The 15,737-nt window shown below is 39.1% G+C and overlaps 1 protein-coding gene across 1 annotated transcript in view; it reads left to right on the plus strand.

Annotated features, from left to right (window-relative positions):
* Positions 1–15,737, plus strand: part of LOC124605320 (choline transporter-like protein 1) — a 482,432-nt gene that overhangs the window by 360,733 nt on the left and 105,962 nt on the right. The window contains exon 2 of the mRNA XM_047136907.1: positions 694–758. Coding sequence (XP_046992863.1) covers positions 699–758 — 60 coding nt within the window. The 5' untranslated portion in view covers positions 694–698. The remainder of the gene's footprint in view (positions 1–693; positions 759–15,737) is intronic.

Genomic DNA, 15,737 nt, shown 5'->3' on the forward strand with positions numbered 1-15,737 from the left:
TGCTTACACGTCTCGGTCACCTCTTGTTCGCATTGACGGCACTGTGAACAGAGGACGTTACATTTCAGATGTGTTACGACCCGTGGCTCTACCCTTCAATCTATCCCTGTGAAACCCTACATTTCAGCAGGATAATGCACGACCGCATGTTGCAGGCCCTGCACGGCCCTTTCTGGATACAGAAAATGTTCGACTGCTGCCCTGGCCACCACATTCTCCAGATCTCTCACCAACTGAAAACGTCTGGTCAATAGTGGCCGAGCAACTGGCTGGTCACAATACGCCAATCACTACTCTTGATGAACTGTGGTATCGTGTTGAAGCTGCATGGGCAGCTGTACCTGTACACGCCATCCAAGCTCTGTTTGACTCAATGCCCAGGCGTATCAAGGCCGTTATTACGGCCAGAGGTGGTTGTTCTGGGTACTGATTTCTCAGGATCTATGCACCCAAATTGCGTGAAAATGTAATCACATGTCAGTTCTAGTATAATGTATTTGTCCAATGAGTACCCGTGTATCATCTGCATTTCTTCTTGGTGTAGCAATTTTAATGGCCAGTAGTGTAATTGATACATGTGTCCAACTGAAAGAAAATGAGGAATACATTAGAGTATGAATTAATACTTGAGAAATAGCATAGAGTGCATAGAGTGCTGTTTGAAGCGAATTAATGGTGGCTGTGTGTTTTCAGGCGAGATGGGTGCCTGCTGCAGCTCTAGCGACAGGGTGGAGCCGTCTAGCCAGTCCCAGACGCAGGTACAGTTCGGCTCCTCCTCATTTACTCTTTGTCTTTTTACTGATTCTCCTCCGGCACTAAAATATAGGTACAGTCCCTTTTAAAATTCTGTGAGACATCCTCTGATGCAGAGATTCATGTTTTTTTTTCACAGCAATAATGACTGTATTAAATAACTCATTTTCCAGCGAGTTTCTTGTCATTCAAACATTTATTTAGGCTAGAATCTACAGCACGATTATGTTCTAAGAAATGTACGGTTACCTTGCTGTATTGAATTTTACACGTTTATTATGACCGGTTTCGGTTTTCAACTGACGACATGTTTTCTGCTTTTTTCCTGGATGAAGGTTGAGAGCCGAAACCGATCGGAATGAATGTGTAAAATTCAATGCAGCAAAGCTAACATGCATTTCTTAAAATCTTTTCATTTAGTGAACAATATTTTATACGTCACGATTCGCTAATTTCGACTATTATAGCGCTCCAGGTAGAATCGCAGCAGCTTGCAGTCGTGTCAGCTAGTACACGCACACGCGCTACACCCTAAACTCCATTTTTTCTACTCACCATAAGAAACAATGAGACGCCTGATGTTGGCCACAAGGACTTCGCTACTTGAACTGGGTATGCGCAACGTGCCCCCGCACCCTCTCTAACAGTCGACATCGCGTGGCACGACCTAAGTAGACAGCTATTGCTGAGTAAACAATGTCGTGAAAATTCGTGAAAATAAGTCGCAAAAACAGATTTTAGAGCACTTTTCGAAATAAAAACCTATAAAGCAGTATTTGAGGTAATTTTTCTTTATAAGTTTACGATTTAATGAATCCACGAGATTCAAAAATGTAAAGAATCAGAATCACTAAGGGATTGAACACTAGTTATTAACATCATGAGAAGGTTCTTATACAAGGCGCGCAGGCAAACGGTGTGATTTGAGGACTGGTTGGATGTCGTGGTGAGGGTTTATGGAAGTGAAGGACTTGATCGAGGGCGTGCAGGAGGGAGCAAGTTTTAGTAGCCATGAAGGTTAAGTGTGCAACGTGTGTTTGCTATAAAGGCGTATTACAAAACCTCGGATAATTTTGTTGTGCTCAAAGTGCTTCTGGGGACAATTTAATTTGCCTCTGCGGAATTCCGTGTCATCTTCCAAATCTAGATGAAGAAACGCTCTTCCAGAAGGATGGTGCAACAAACCATACTGCTGTTGCGTCAATAGTTGTACCTATATTCGCGTTTCCTTGGCGTCTCATCTACAGAAATGACGATGCTGTGTGTTCACCCCGATTATCAGCTTTATCGGCTCCACAATTTTTCCTTTGGGCTTACCATGAGTTCAAAAGTTTTCCAGGAAAACTATCCAAGGACCAGAGATGGTTTGAAGGAGCGAATTGGCCAAGGCATTCTCAACTTTCCGTTAGAGATACTACGCAATGTCAAGGGCGGATTCAGCGTCAGATTCCGACAATGTGTGTGAAATCAGCGAAGCCCTCTGAGTGATACCATTTTAATAAAATGATAACTTTCATGGTAAACTTTTAATTCCACTCTTGGTACACTATAGTTCAATTCTTTTATCTTGGCGGTTCGCGCATGCCCGCCCAGACGCGAGAGATTGCTGCGTTGCCAGTTGCACGCGTCAAGCCGGCCGCGGTGGTCTCGCGGTTCTAGGCGCGCAGTCCGGAACCGCGCGATTGCTACGGTCGCAGGTTCGAATCCTGCCTCGCGCATGGATGTGTGTGATGTCCTTAGGTTAGTTAGGTTTAAGTAGTTCTAAGTTCTAGGGGACTGATGACCACAGCTGTTAAGTCCCATAGTGCTCAGAGCCATTTGCACGCGTCAAGAGAAGCAGCGCCATACTATAGTTCGCAAACTTACGTTTAGGGGGGAGCGCGCAGTTCATGAAGTAAAGCCACCACGCCCGCATTAACCCTTTCGCTGCTACAGAGACGTGCCCTCCGCATTCCGCGCAGTGCGCGATTTTGTCATCACTGCACTGCTCGCCTGTGTAGACACATGGTGCACTGCTTTGACACACTTTATCATTCGATTTCACAAATACTATTTGGCCCAAAAATTTGATTTTTACATATCTTCTAAACTGATACCTTCTCCCCATAAATGACTTAATTTTGTTTCGAAGTTCAACGCAGTTATTGTGCAGCATTACATGCAGTAAACCATTGCACGAAATTTTGAAGAGTTTGCAGAGGTAAAAGTCCATAGCGTATAGTTGCCATTAGAAATTTCAAAAAATTACATTCAAACGAATAAAATTCATGAAGTGAGACACCTCGTCCGCTAACGCAGCACAACATTTAATACAACTCTTGAAGGACTTTAAAATATCACGCAAAATACCGACAAACACTGTTGGTATGACTATCAATTACTCACGTTTCGTCGAAGTACAATAGGAAATAAACAATTACCGCTGTTCTTTATTGCGAAAAAGCGGTTAGTGAGAATGATACAAACACCTTTCTTTCCTTGCTATCGCCTGAATTAGGAGGCTTATTACTTGTTTGGTTTAATTAATTAATAGCAATTGGTATAAAGAATGCTTTTTTTCCAAACTTTCTATAAAAGTCTGCTATCAAGACACTCCTTTGTTCAATCACTTTATTTATGACTGAACGTTTCTAAAACTGAAGGTACTCGTCCGTGGTCTGCACTACAGTCGAGCTCTGGCAACGTCGTTCTCTGTTCATTGGCTGACTGTGTTTTGTGACGTCAGATGCGCAGAACGAACCTAAACTCGGCCGCCGTCATAAATGACGAGCACTTTAGATTCATGTCACAAAATTAAAATTTGTTTTTTATTTTCCCATTTGATTGCCTCATACCTTTTTTAAGTCAGTATTTCAGTTTTAGAAACAGCATCAATTGTTACGACAAAAACATTTTTTGATAAGAATTCGCTCTTATCTTTTTTAAAAAAGAATTTTGTTTCACTGACTTTTGAATTCCAATCAAGGTGGACGCGTTACTTTGTCATGACGTCACTACTCTGTGAACCGTCAGACGTTATGGATCTTCAGACATTATGTACGTTTCTCGCAGTATCTCCTTAGGGAAAAAAGTTTTTCAAAACGGTTTTCCATAGTTCAAGAGCTCAAAAGTATTAGGAGTCCTGATTTGTATGAGGCCCTAATTTGTATAACGTTAGGAACGGGAGAAACAGGGTTTCCACGAAATGCTCACTTCAGACCATCAAGTTCCATTACCGGTAATCACATTTTTTAAGCCTTTATGGTTTTGCCAACTGATGAGCCACACGTTTGAACGAACTGCACAGGAAATTTTATGTAAGGGACCGCGAGGTCTTAGAGGTGAATGCTGATTTAAGTCACATCAGTTGTCGATTGAGAAAAACAGCCGAATAAGCCCGTACAAAATAATAATGTCTAAATATTTTGTGATTATAACAGAGCCCGCATCACAGCATTTAAACAAAGACTACAGTATAGATACCCCACGCGTAAATGAGGCCCTGTTCTGGATTTTATTTCTCTATTTCTATGAGTAAAACTACTATTACTACAACTATCTTTATGCGGGTCCGTCTGAAAACGATGCTGTAGCCAAAATTTTCAATTGTGAAAAAACAAACTTGCAGAAAAAGCAGTTTCCTTTTAATAGATCTTAAATATCTTTAATGCTACAACAAAATTACACTACGTCACCTCCACTTGCTACTTCTGGTGTTAGGGCTAGAAGAATGAGTGTCGGTCTTGCTCCAGGCTAGTTTGATATCAACAACATTTTGTTTTCAGTCTGTTGGTACACACTGCGTAACAAAGTAATTTAAGTGGCAACTTGGTCTGTGAATCAACGGCTCGAAGAAAAATTTTGTACTACCCTCAAAACTTGTATGGTTGTAATTTTACATTAAGCATCTGATCACAAGAAAACACTACGTACAGTCATCTGTGTAATGAAGTTTACTCGTATGTACAGCGCAGTTCTAGAGAACGTTGTGTCGCCAGTTAATATCACTAGCTTATGTTTTTGTATGAGCCTTCTTCAACCCTCTTTGTAGGATACAAACATCGAAGATACCACAACACTGTTTTATCCAAAGGAAACATGTTTACAAGCAGACACAGGGCTTTCTAGCTTGCATGGAAATATAGTATCTTTATAGTGCAGTTAGCTACCTGAGATATTTACTTTCTGTAGTGTCGAACACTGTTTTTCAATGGCAAGTAATACTTACTACAAAATGCTTCCAGACTTATTGGAGCAGCACCTACACAGAATTAATTCGTGAATGTTCTCACGAGGTTTCTGAGTTCATTCTATATGCATTAAAGGATATCTCTTTCGAAAGTAACCAATGTACAACCTCTTGCAAGAACAAACATAATTTCTGCTCTAGCAGTTCCGTTTTTTAATAGTTTAACAACTCATCAGCTTGTTTTTGTGCTGGGTTATGAAGAAAGTATTTGTCAACAGCTGACCATTGCTCTAAAAGTCTGTCTCCAGCTAATTCTAATGTCAGCCACCCAGAGGAAACATGTTCCATAATCTGATGACCTAAAAGTTTCATATGTGATTGTATTTTTTCAAAATTTGCCTAGCTAGATAACTGTCTATCAAAAAAACACTATAGAACAAGATCATGTCCAAAGCATTTTCATTAAAGTATTGTAATCCTTTTTGTAATGCATTATGTTTGATGTGCATGTTACATGAGCCAAAATCAATCAACGTGATCACAGAATTATTCATAAGACGATTCATAGTTTTGTTAACATCAGGTCCATCACAACCTATCATCAGTAGCTTCGAGGAAGCTGGGCATTATTCAAGGCTTCATTTAACTAGAAGTAAATATCGCTAGCTGTAGCTTCACCAATAAGAAAAGTCTTTAGATGTTATGTCATTATCATTTGTCTGAAATCAGACCAGTATTTAACTGCATTTTGGAGCACTTTCTTTCGAACTCTATCCGCAATTTCATCAAATCAAAGAGAGAAATGTGCTCTTCCAACATCACCCCTAAATGTTTTTTTAAAATATGGAGCTAAGGCGTCACGTTCTAAATATCTTGCTTTGCCTTTGTATGGGTGAATTCAAAGAAACACTTCCAGGAAATATTGCCTCAAAAGTTTCTTTCAGATTTTCACAAGCTCGCTGAAAAAGAAAGTTCCTTCCAATCATTTTCAAACACTAGATTAACTCTGTCCTTGAAGCAGCTTGTCTAGCAGAATAAAGCTGAATTGACTGTGTAGCTCCGGGAGATGAAATTACAAAATCAGCCAGGACGAGCTGAAGACAAAGGTAGAAGTGAAGTTTCACTTTAAATTGTTCTCTTTGTTTCCGGGTGTAAGCATGTTGCTCTGTAGCACTAAAGCGCCTTTAAATCGAAAAAATTTGTGCGCAAACAAACAAAAAACTTCATTGTGACTTTTTTCCTGCGCCATTTCAGTAACAGGGAAACCATTGCTGTACTGTTTTCCGAGATTTTTCAGTCCATCTGCCACCGAAAACATCAGTTTACCAGCTACAAACTTTTTTTCATATAAAGTAAATTTAAAAAAAGCTATGGTAAAGAAATTGCCTTTGCAGACCACAACTGAAAATACAGACTAGAATGGTCAATCTGCAAAATACTGACTTTTACTTATTTTTCTGACCATTTGCCAACCCTGGGATTTAAGAACCACCTGAGGTCGCTTTTTGTAAACTAGACAACGAAAGAAATAGAGCTGACTGTCAACAGACATCCATCTCGAGTGTTATTATCTGTGGGTTAGTGACATGAAGAATTTGGGCATTACGACTGTAGATTGTGTGTGGAACCCCGCCACGCGTTAGTAAAAACCTGTCTGTTGTCGAGCTGGTGGTTTGTTCCAGATAGGCAGCTCTGGTTACACAATAGGTGAATAGGACAGTATAACACTTCTCAATGGCTTGTGTAGTATCTCTCTGTCGGATGGCAGTGGCGCATCTGTAAGCAGGCCGTCCAGTAATGATATTTGTTATTTTACAAGGAAGAAAGACAAAGGAGACAGGTCCGATCTGACCACTTTGTAGGCATGTCAGTCAGTTATCTTGTTTGATGATCTATAGTGCTACACTTGTTGCAGCGAGTGTAATGTAGCAGAAGTTGAATTTATAATTTTGCTACAGTAACTGAGCTACATGTTACTTGTTGCTTTCAAAAGTATAGTTTTCATATGTTGTTGTTGTTGTGGTCTTCAGTCCTGACACTGGTTTGATGCAGCTCTCCATGCTATTCTATCCTGTGCAAGCTTCTTCATCTCCCAGTACCTACTGCAGCCTACATCCTTCTGAATCTGCTTAGTGTATTCATCTCTTGGTCTCCGTCTACGATTTTTACCCTCCACGCTGCCCTCCAATACTAAATTGGTGATCCCTCGATGTCTCATAACATGTCCTACCAACCGATCCCTTCTTCTAGTCAAGTTGTGCCACAAACTCCTCTTCTCGCCACTTCTATTCAATACCTCCTCATTAGTTATGTGATCTACCCATCTAATCTTCAGCATTCTTCTGTAGCACCACATTTCGAAAGCTTCTATTCTCTTCTTGTGTAAGCTATTTATCGTCCACGTTTCACTTCCATACATGGCTACACTCCATACAAATACTTTCAGAAACGACTTCCTGACACTTAAATCTATACTCGATGTTAACAAATTTCTCTTCTTCAGAAACGCTTTCCTTGCCATTGCCAGTCTACATTTTATATCCTCTCTACTTCGACCATCATCAGTTATTTTCCTCCCCAAATAGCAAAACTCCTTTACTACTTTAAGTGTCTCATTTCCTAATCTAACTCCCTCAGCATCACCCGACTTAATTCGACTACATTCCATTATCCTCGTTTTGCTTTTGTTGATGTTCATCTTATATCCTCCTTTCAAGACACCATCCATTCCGTTCAAATGCTCTTCCGAGTCCTTTGCTGTCTCTGACAGAATTACAATGTCGTCGGCGAACCTCAAAGTTTTTATTTCTTCTCAATGGATTTTAATACCTACTCCGAACTTTTCTTTCGTTTCCTTTATTGCTTGCTCAATATACAGATTGAATAACATTGGGGATAGACTACAACCCTGTCTCACTCCCTTCCCAACCACTGCTTCCCTTTCGCGTCCCTCGGCTCTTATAACTGCCATCTGGTTTCTGTACAAATTGTAAATAGCCTTTCGCTCTATGTATTTTACCCCTGCCACCTTCAGAATTTGAAAGAGAGTATTCCAATCAACATTGTCAAAAGCTTTCTCTAAGTCTACAAATGCTAGAAACGTAGGTTTGCCTTTCCTTAATCTTTCTTCTAAGATAAGTCGTAGGGTCAGTATTGCCTCACGTGTTCCAACATTTCTACGGAATCCAAACTGATCTTCCCCGAGGTCGGCTTCTATCAGTTTTACATTTAGTCTGTAAAGAATTCGCGTTAGTATTTTGCAGCTGTGACTTATTAAACTGATAGTTCGGTAATTTTCACATCTGTCAACACCTGCTTTCTTTGGAATTGGGATTGTTATATTCTTCTTGAAGTGTGAGGGCATTTCGTCTGTCTCATACATCTTGCTCACCAGATGGTAGAGTTTTGTCAGGACTGGCTCTCCCAAGGCTGTCAGTAGTTCTAATGGAATGTTGTCTACTCTGGGGGCCTTGTTTCGACTCAGGTCTTTCAGTGCTCTGTCAAACTCCTCACGCAATATCATATCTCCCATTTCATCTTCATCTACATCCTCTTCCATTTCCATAATATTGTCCTCAAGTACATCACCCTTGTATAGACCCTCTACATACTCCTTCCACCTTTCTGCTTTCCCTTCTTTGCTTAGAAATGGGTTTCCATCAAAGCTCTTGATATTCATGCAAGTGGTTCTCCTTTCTCCAAAGGTCTCTTTAATATTCCTGTAGGCAGTATCTATCTTACCCCTAGTGAGATAGGCTTCTACATCCTTACATTTGTCCTCTAGCCATCCCTGCTTAAGCCATTTTGCACTTCTTGTCGATCTCATTTTTGAGACGTTTGTATTCCTTTTTGCCTGCTTCATTTACTGCATTTTTATATTTTCTCCTATCATCAATTAAATTCAATATTTCTTCTGTTACCCAAGGTTTTCTACTAGCCCTCGTCTTTTTACCTATTTGATCCTCTGCTGCCTTCACTATTTCATCCCTCAAAGCTCCCCATTCTTCTTCTATTGTATTTCTTTCCCCCATACCTGTCAGTTGTTCCCTTATGCTCTCCCTGAAGCTCTGTACAACCTCTGGTTCTTTCAATTTATCCAGGTCCCATCTCCTTAAATTCCCACCTTTTTGCAGTTTCTTCAGTTTTAATCTACAGTTCATAACCAATAGATTGTGGTCAGGGTCCACATCTGCCCCTGGAAATGTTTTACAATTTAAAACCTGGTTCCTAAATCTCTGTCTTACCATTATATAATCTATCTGATACCTACTAGTATCTCCAGGGTTCTTCCATGTATACAGCCTTCTTTCATGATTCTTAAACCAAGTGTTAGTTATGATTAAGTTATGCTCTGCACAAAATTCTACCAGGCGGCTTCCTCTTTCATTTCTTAGTCCCAAGCCATATTCACCTACTATGTTTCCTTCTCTCCCTTTTCCTACACTCGAATTCCAGTCACCCATGACTATTAAATTTTCGTCTCCCTTCACTACCTGAATAATTTCTTTTATCTCATCATACATTTCATCAATTTCTTCGTCATCTGCAGAGCTAGTTGGCATATAAACTTGTACTACTGTGGTAGGCATGGGCTTCGTGTCTATCTTGGCCACAATAATGCGTTCACTATGCTGTTTATAGTAGCTTACCCGCACTCCAATTTTCCTATTCATTATTAAACCTACTCCTGCATTACTCCTATTTGATTTTGTATTTATAACCCTGTATTCACCTGACCAAAAGTCTTGTTCCTCCTGCCACCGAACTCCACTAATTCCCACCATATCTAATTTTAACCTATCCATTTCCCTTTTTAAATTTTCTAACCTACCTGCCCGATTAAGGGATCTGACATTCCACGCCCCGATCCGTAGAACGCCAGTTTTCTTTCTCCTGATAACAACGTCCTCTTGAGTAGTCCCCGCCCGGAGATCCGAATGGGGAACTATTTTACCTCCAGAATATTTTACCCAAGAGGACGCCATCATCATTTAATCATACAGTAAAGCTGCATGCCCTCGGGAAAAATTACGGCTGTAGTTTCCCCTTGCTTTCAGCCGTTCGCAGTACCAGAACAGCAAGGCCAGTTTGGTTAGTGTTACAAGGCCAGATCAGTCAATCATCCAGACTGTTGCCCCTGCAACTACTGAAAAGGCTGCTGCCACTCTTCAGGAACCATACGTTTGTCTGGCCTCTCAACAGATACCCCTCCGTTGTGGCTGCACCTACGGTACGGCTATCTTTATCATTGAGACACCCAAGCCTCCCCACCAACGGCAAGGTCCATGGTTCATGGGAAGGTTTTCATATGCCAGCATTTTATTTTCCGTCATGATATTTTAAGAAATTGTTTGAAAACGAAGTTTTTTGATGAATATTTTATACCCTGGCGGCTAAAGCATTTTATTTCGTCAGACGTAAGTTTTATTTATTTATTTTGACTTTTGGCCGGAAGGCCGTGCAGCCAGTTCCACGTTAGTTAACCCAAAAAATACTAACGCTGTTTCCTTAAGGTGGGAGGAGGAGGCTACTTTATCCCCACTACAAAAAATGTGAAAAAAAGCGTTTGCTGTCGTTAACTTTTATGAACGACATCATTTTTAAATTGCTACTGACGTATAAGTCGGGTCCAGAACCTGACATTAACTTTTAGCACCATCTTACCAATACCAACTCATTTCCCGAAATGTACACACAAAGGGAAGGGGAATTATATGAACACAACAAAATTTTCAAAAAATGCATATTTAGTTAATTGTTATTGTTTTTTACGCAACATACCATTTAAAGATAAGTATAAGTGTAAGAGTCGCCCTGAACTTGAAAATATGAGTACAACATTCGTTGCGAAAAGTCACATTCATTACTAAGACTTGAATTCTTGGGTTACGTTTTACTGAAAAATTCAAAACAATTACGTAGTCAGCTATAAGAGTTCATCAAAAACAATAAATATATTTTTTAAATTTTTAAAATATAATTTACATGACTAGATTACAATATTTTCAAATGGTGAGCACCCACACCGGTATTGCGAGAGTTAATGCAAATTACGGCACACAATCTTCAGAATTATGAAATTAGTCAATCACAGCTCATTTAACTGCCAGTTATTACTAAACGTTTAAAATAACTGATATCAAGGAATAACTGTTTGTGCAATAATTTGTGGTTCGTCTGTAGTGCTGAAATTCCTGCGCTACGTAGCGGTGACCTAACTCGCCTGCAACACCCCAATGCGGCAACCCGCCGGACCTCAATGTGTTGCTGTTTTACCTACACTGAACTACAGGCGTACTATCTTAGGCGATTGTTGTTAGGTCGTAAGCATTCTTGCGGTCTTTGTAACGTAACACAACGCCAATATTTCATTCATCATTCAAGATGCCACCAAGATGTAATGGTACCGTCCCGCTACAATCCAGGGAACATTTCGATTACCCAGGAAATATGACTCATCGAGTATGTTCATGAATATTATACAACTGAAAACATTGTTTCGTTGTCGATATGATTGTCATGTGACTTATTATTATGAAAAAAAAAAACAGATTTCAGGTGTGGTAAGGTCTCAGCTTCAAGTGCCGTAATATTCCCGAAACACCACAGATTCACTCGCAAGTTATCGAATGTCGAAACATTCGCAACCTCAGTGATGACATTGTGGGAGTAGTTATGTACAAGAGTAATGGATGGGAGTTAAACATGTTTCTCGGTGTAATGTAAAGGAGACGGGAACACATATGAACTGCAGGCACCTTTCAACAATTTGAATTTCCTATTACTGCAGCCTCTGCTTAGCTTGTCAACAGGCAATCAAGTTCCACAATACAACAGTATCTGGTAACGAGTTTCTTCCCATTATTATCCTCAAGAGGATTGTCGTTCTATGGATACAGTTTCGTGTTGCGCAAAGTTAAAGCTGAGTTCTGCCTTCAGTACTTCATTTTTGTTACAGAATATCTAGTGAGGTACCGGTAAATGCAATTTATTCATCAAATTAATTAAGAGACTCTGTAGTCAAATATACATTAAATCATTTGAAGTACCTTTTGTAAAATAAGAAACTGTTTTAATTTTAATGCGAATATAAGGGACAGCTTTCAGGGAACCCTTGGGAGTAGATTTGAACACTGTTGAAATATACTGCCAGCCCAAATAAATATTACTGTATGGAATGGCAAGAACAAAATTCTTTTCTTTTGAAGTTTGGTGTGACCTTACAGAAAGCAGTGTAGCAGAGGCGAGTGAGAAAGGGACAGCAAAGGCTATGAAATCAATAATAGAAGGCATGTCTTTTGAGTTGCTGCAGATGTATATGGAGTATACGACCAAGAACGCTGCTCTATGATGCACATATGCAGTTGATATTAAGGTAATAGTGATCAGACATGAGCATCATCAGGTTGTTAGCTTATCATCCAAAGTAGTCGATCAAGAATTTTTTTCTGCAGATGAAGAACGTGAGCGTCGACTGACTTACAAATACTAATAAGTATGACAGTTTGTATATCAATTGCCCTGTACAAAATGACTATGTCGAAGCAAAATACATAGTAGGAATGTAAATTTAATAGCTGGAATTCTGTGTCAGGGGTTTCATGAGCTGCACCGACAACTCATCGAATAAAAATTAGGAAACACGAACTTATCAAGAGCAATCGGCTAGCTTTTAATAAAGACGTCGCCCAGTTTCTTATCAATTATGAACGAGCTATTCATTAAGATGATTGCACCAGAGACCAAGTATATAGCCTGGTTCTTTGCTTGCTGAAGATAACTGCACAACTGAATGTGAACTAATCATTCAAAAAACTTACAACTGTTTTGAGCTGTAGTTCTAGGCTTACAGCAAGAAAAGCAAAGAACTGTAAATCAAGCATAAGTGAAGGAAATTTAATAAGGTACCGGAAGGTGTCAGTTCAAGAACAAGTATATAGCTTGGTTCTTTGCTTGCTGAAGAGAACTGCACAGCTGAATGGGAACTAATCATTAACAAAAAAACTACAGTTGTTTTGAGCTGTAGCTCTAGGCTCACACAAAAAAGCAAAGAACTGTAAAACAAGCATAAGTGAAGGAAGTGTAATACCATATTGGAAGGTGTTAGTTCAAGGCAGCAATAAGAGTTGTAGCTGATGTCTATTCTATTACAAGCTGAGTCTGAAATGTAGATAGAAATAAATTCCTGATTTCTAGTAATAAAATTTTTTGCCATTTAATGAAAATATGAAGCTAAAACTGCTGATCATTTAGGATGATTTTGTGTCTGTGAAGTTTGTAAGCAAAGAAAATAAAGTCATATTTGTAAGGCATGAAGAAGACAAGAATTACAAAGCTAAATATCTGGAAGGAGATACTTGGAATCGGTTTCCTCAAAAGAAATTATATTTGCTATATTAACAGGAATGAGTTTAGGATGGAACTTCCTGATCCAAACATAAAAGATGGAACTTCTCTACCCATATCCTCAACAAAACTTTCCTTCAATTACAGAGGAAATATTGTAAAACTCTGTTTCCATGTTTATAATATTAATTTTGTATCCATACACATACAGGGACATGAGAAGGAAGCAGTGCTTGGGTAGAGAGTTAGACAGGGTTGCAGCCTATCCCCAATGTTATTCAATCTCTCAATTGAGCAAGCAGTAAAGGAAAAAAAAGAAAAATTTGGAATAGGAATTAAAATCCATGGAGAATAAATGAAATGTTTGAGGTTTGCCGATGAGACTGTAATTCTGTCAGAGACAGCAAAGGATCTGAAGAGTAGTTGAATGGAATGGACAGTGTCTTGATAGGAGGATATTAGATGAACATCAACAAAAGCAAAAAGAGGATAATGGAATGTATTCAAATTAAATCATATGATGCTGAGGGAGTTAGATTACGAAATAAGACACCTTTTTTAAGTAGTAGATGAGTTTTGCTATTTGTGGAGCAAAATAACTGATGATGGTCAAAGTAGAGAGGATATATAATGTAGACTGGCAATGGAAAAGAAACTGTTTCTGAAGAAGAGAAATTTGTTAACATTGAGTATAGATTTAAGTGTTGGGAAGTCGTTTCTGAAAGTATTTGTATGGAAGTGAAACATGGACAATATATAGTTTGGACAAGAAGAGAAGAGAAGATTTCGAAAAGTGGTGCTACAGAAGAATGCTTAAGACTAGATGGCTAGATCAAATAACTAGTGAGGAGGTACTGAATAAAACTGGGGAGAAGAGGAGTTTGTGGCACAACTTGATTATAGGAAGGGATCGGTTTGTAGACATGTTCTGAGGCATCAAGTGATCATGAATTTAGTATTGGAGGGCAGCATGGGGCGAAAAAATCGTAGAGGGAGACCAAGAGATGAATACACTAAGCAGATTCAGAAGGCTCTAGGTTGCAGTAGGTACTTGGAGATGAAGTTTTCACAGGATAGTCGCATAGAGAGCTGCATCAAACTGGTCTCTGGATTGAAGACCACATGAACAACAATCCATACATATGTTATAGGTGTATTACATCACTGAAACATGTTAAGTTGATTTAAAAATAAAGGTTGATGAAAAGTGCCCAATGGCAGGAATATATTTCAGCAAAAGTACCGTATTCTTCAGCGTAAGTGTAAAATTTAGCCCCCATGTTTATTACTAGGAACTGAGGTAAAATTTTACAAGGTTTCTAACACACTGTAGTAACTAATACAAAAGTATAGAACAATAGGTTTCATGAAAACTTTTTTTTTAATATGTTGAAATCTGCCATTCCCTCTCCCCTAAAGCATGATGAAGTCTGTGCAAGCCACCCTACTGAGAAAGATTGTTAAAGTTTTTGTTGCTAACTATCAGGGAGGTCGGTACTCACCACAGCATTCAGCCTCAGCAGTTGAGGATTTTCAGTCTCAGCAGTTGAGGATTGTCTGTCTCCTCAACCCTTCTTGTCCCATCTGCACTAAGACCTTAAGGCCTAATCTTCCTTTCCATTTCTGTGTGAAACTTAACGCCTTTGTCAACAATGTAGTAGTCATGTGACTGAAGCAGTTTGAGGATCAGAGGAGATATTTACACATGAATAATTATTGGTTTTCATTCATTCTGACACCATATAAAGAAAGTTACATAGACTGATTAAAAGTATACTAATAAAGAAAGTTATTAGGTTTTCCACTGTTGATATCCAATAAGTATTTTGATTCATGCAAAGGCTTCACAAGCAGATGTATTTTGTCAGTACAGTAGCTGTGATCAGTGTTGACTCGGAACTGTCACACACCTTCCACCACCCTTGCCAGTGATTAAGTAATGAAACTTTGCAGTCAGATTTTGCAGACCACATGCTGCAGACTGGCCTCCAATTCTTCATACCCAAAGCACATTGCATGTGATGTGGACGGGCATGTGGTCATTACACCACAGTTGAGGTAGTTGAAACTTTTGAATCATGCAGCCTCTGCTTCCTCATTTGGGCTCACAAGGCTGAGCGTATCCTATTTTCCAGACCTCCCACCAAGCATAAATCCCAAGCTGTGCTGGGAATTTGCGAGTACCACTATTTTCATTTCATACATCAAAAGTTTGGATTTGTCTTGCCAAGCTGCAATTATAAACTATTTTGAGCACTAATAATCTTTATTTTGCATTTCACAGGTGTTAATTATTACATATGATAAATGAAGAGGCATATTTCACAGATGAATGATTGTAAACAATGTTGGAATTTGGATGTTTCCAAAGCTATTATTTTTTTAATCAGTAGTGTCTTTCCTGTTGAAATAAAATTTGTCAAACATTTATGTCGTTCCTTTATGAGGCAAAATACATTTCAGCTTCTAA

This window comes from Schistocerca americana, chromosome 3, assembly GCF_021461395.2.
Source record: "Schistocerca americana isolate TAMUIC-IGC-003095 chromosome 3, iqSchAmer2.1, whole genome shotgun sequence".
NCBI lineage: Eukaryota > Metazoa > Arthropoda > Insecta > Orthoptera > Acrididae > Schistocerca > Schistocerca americana.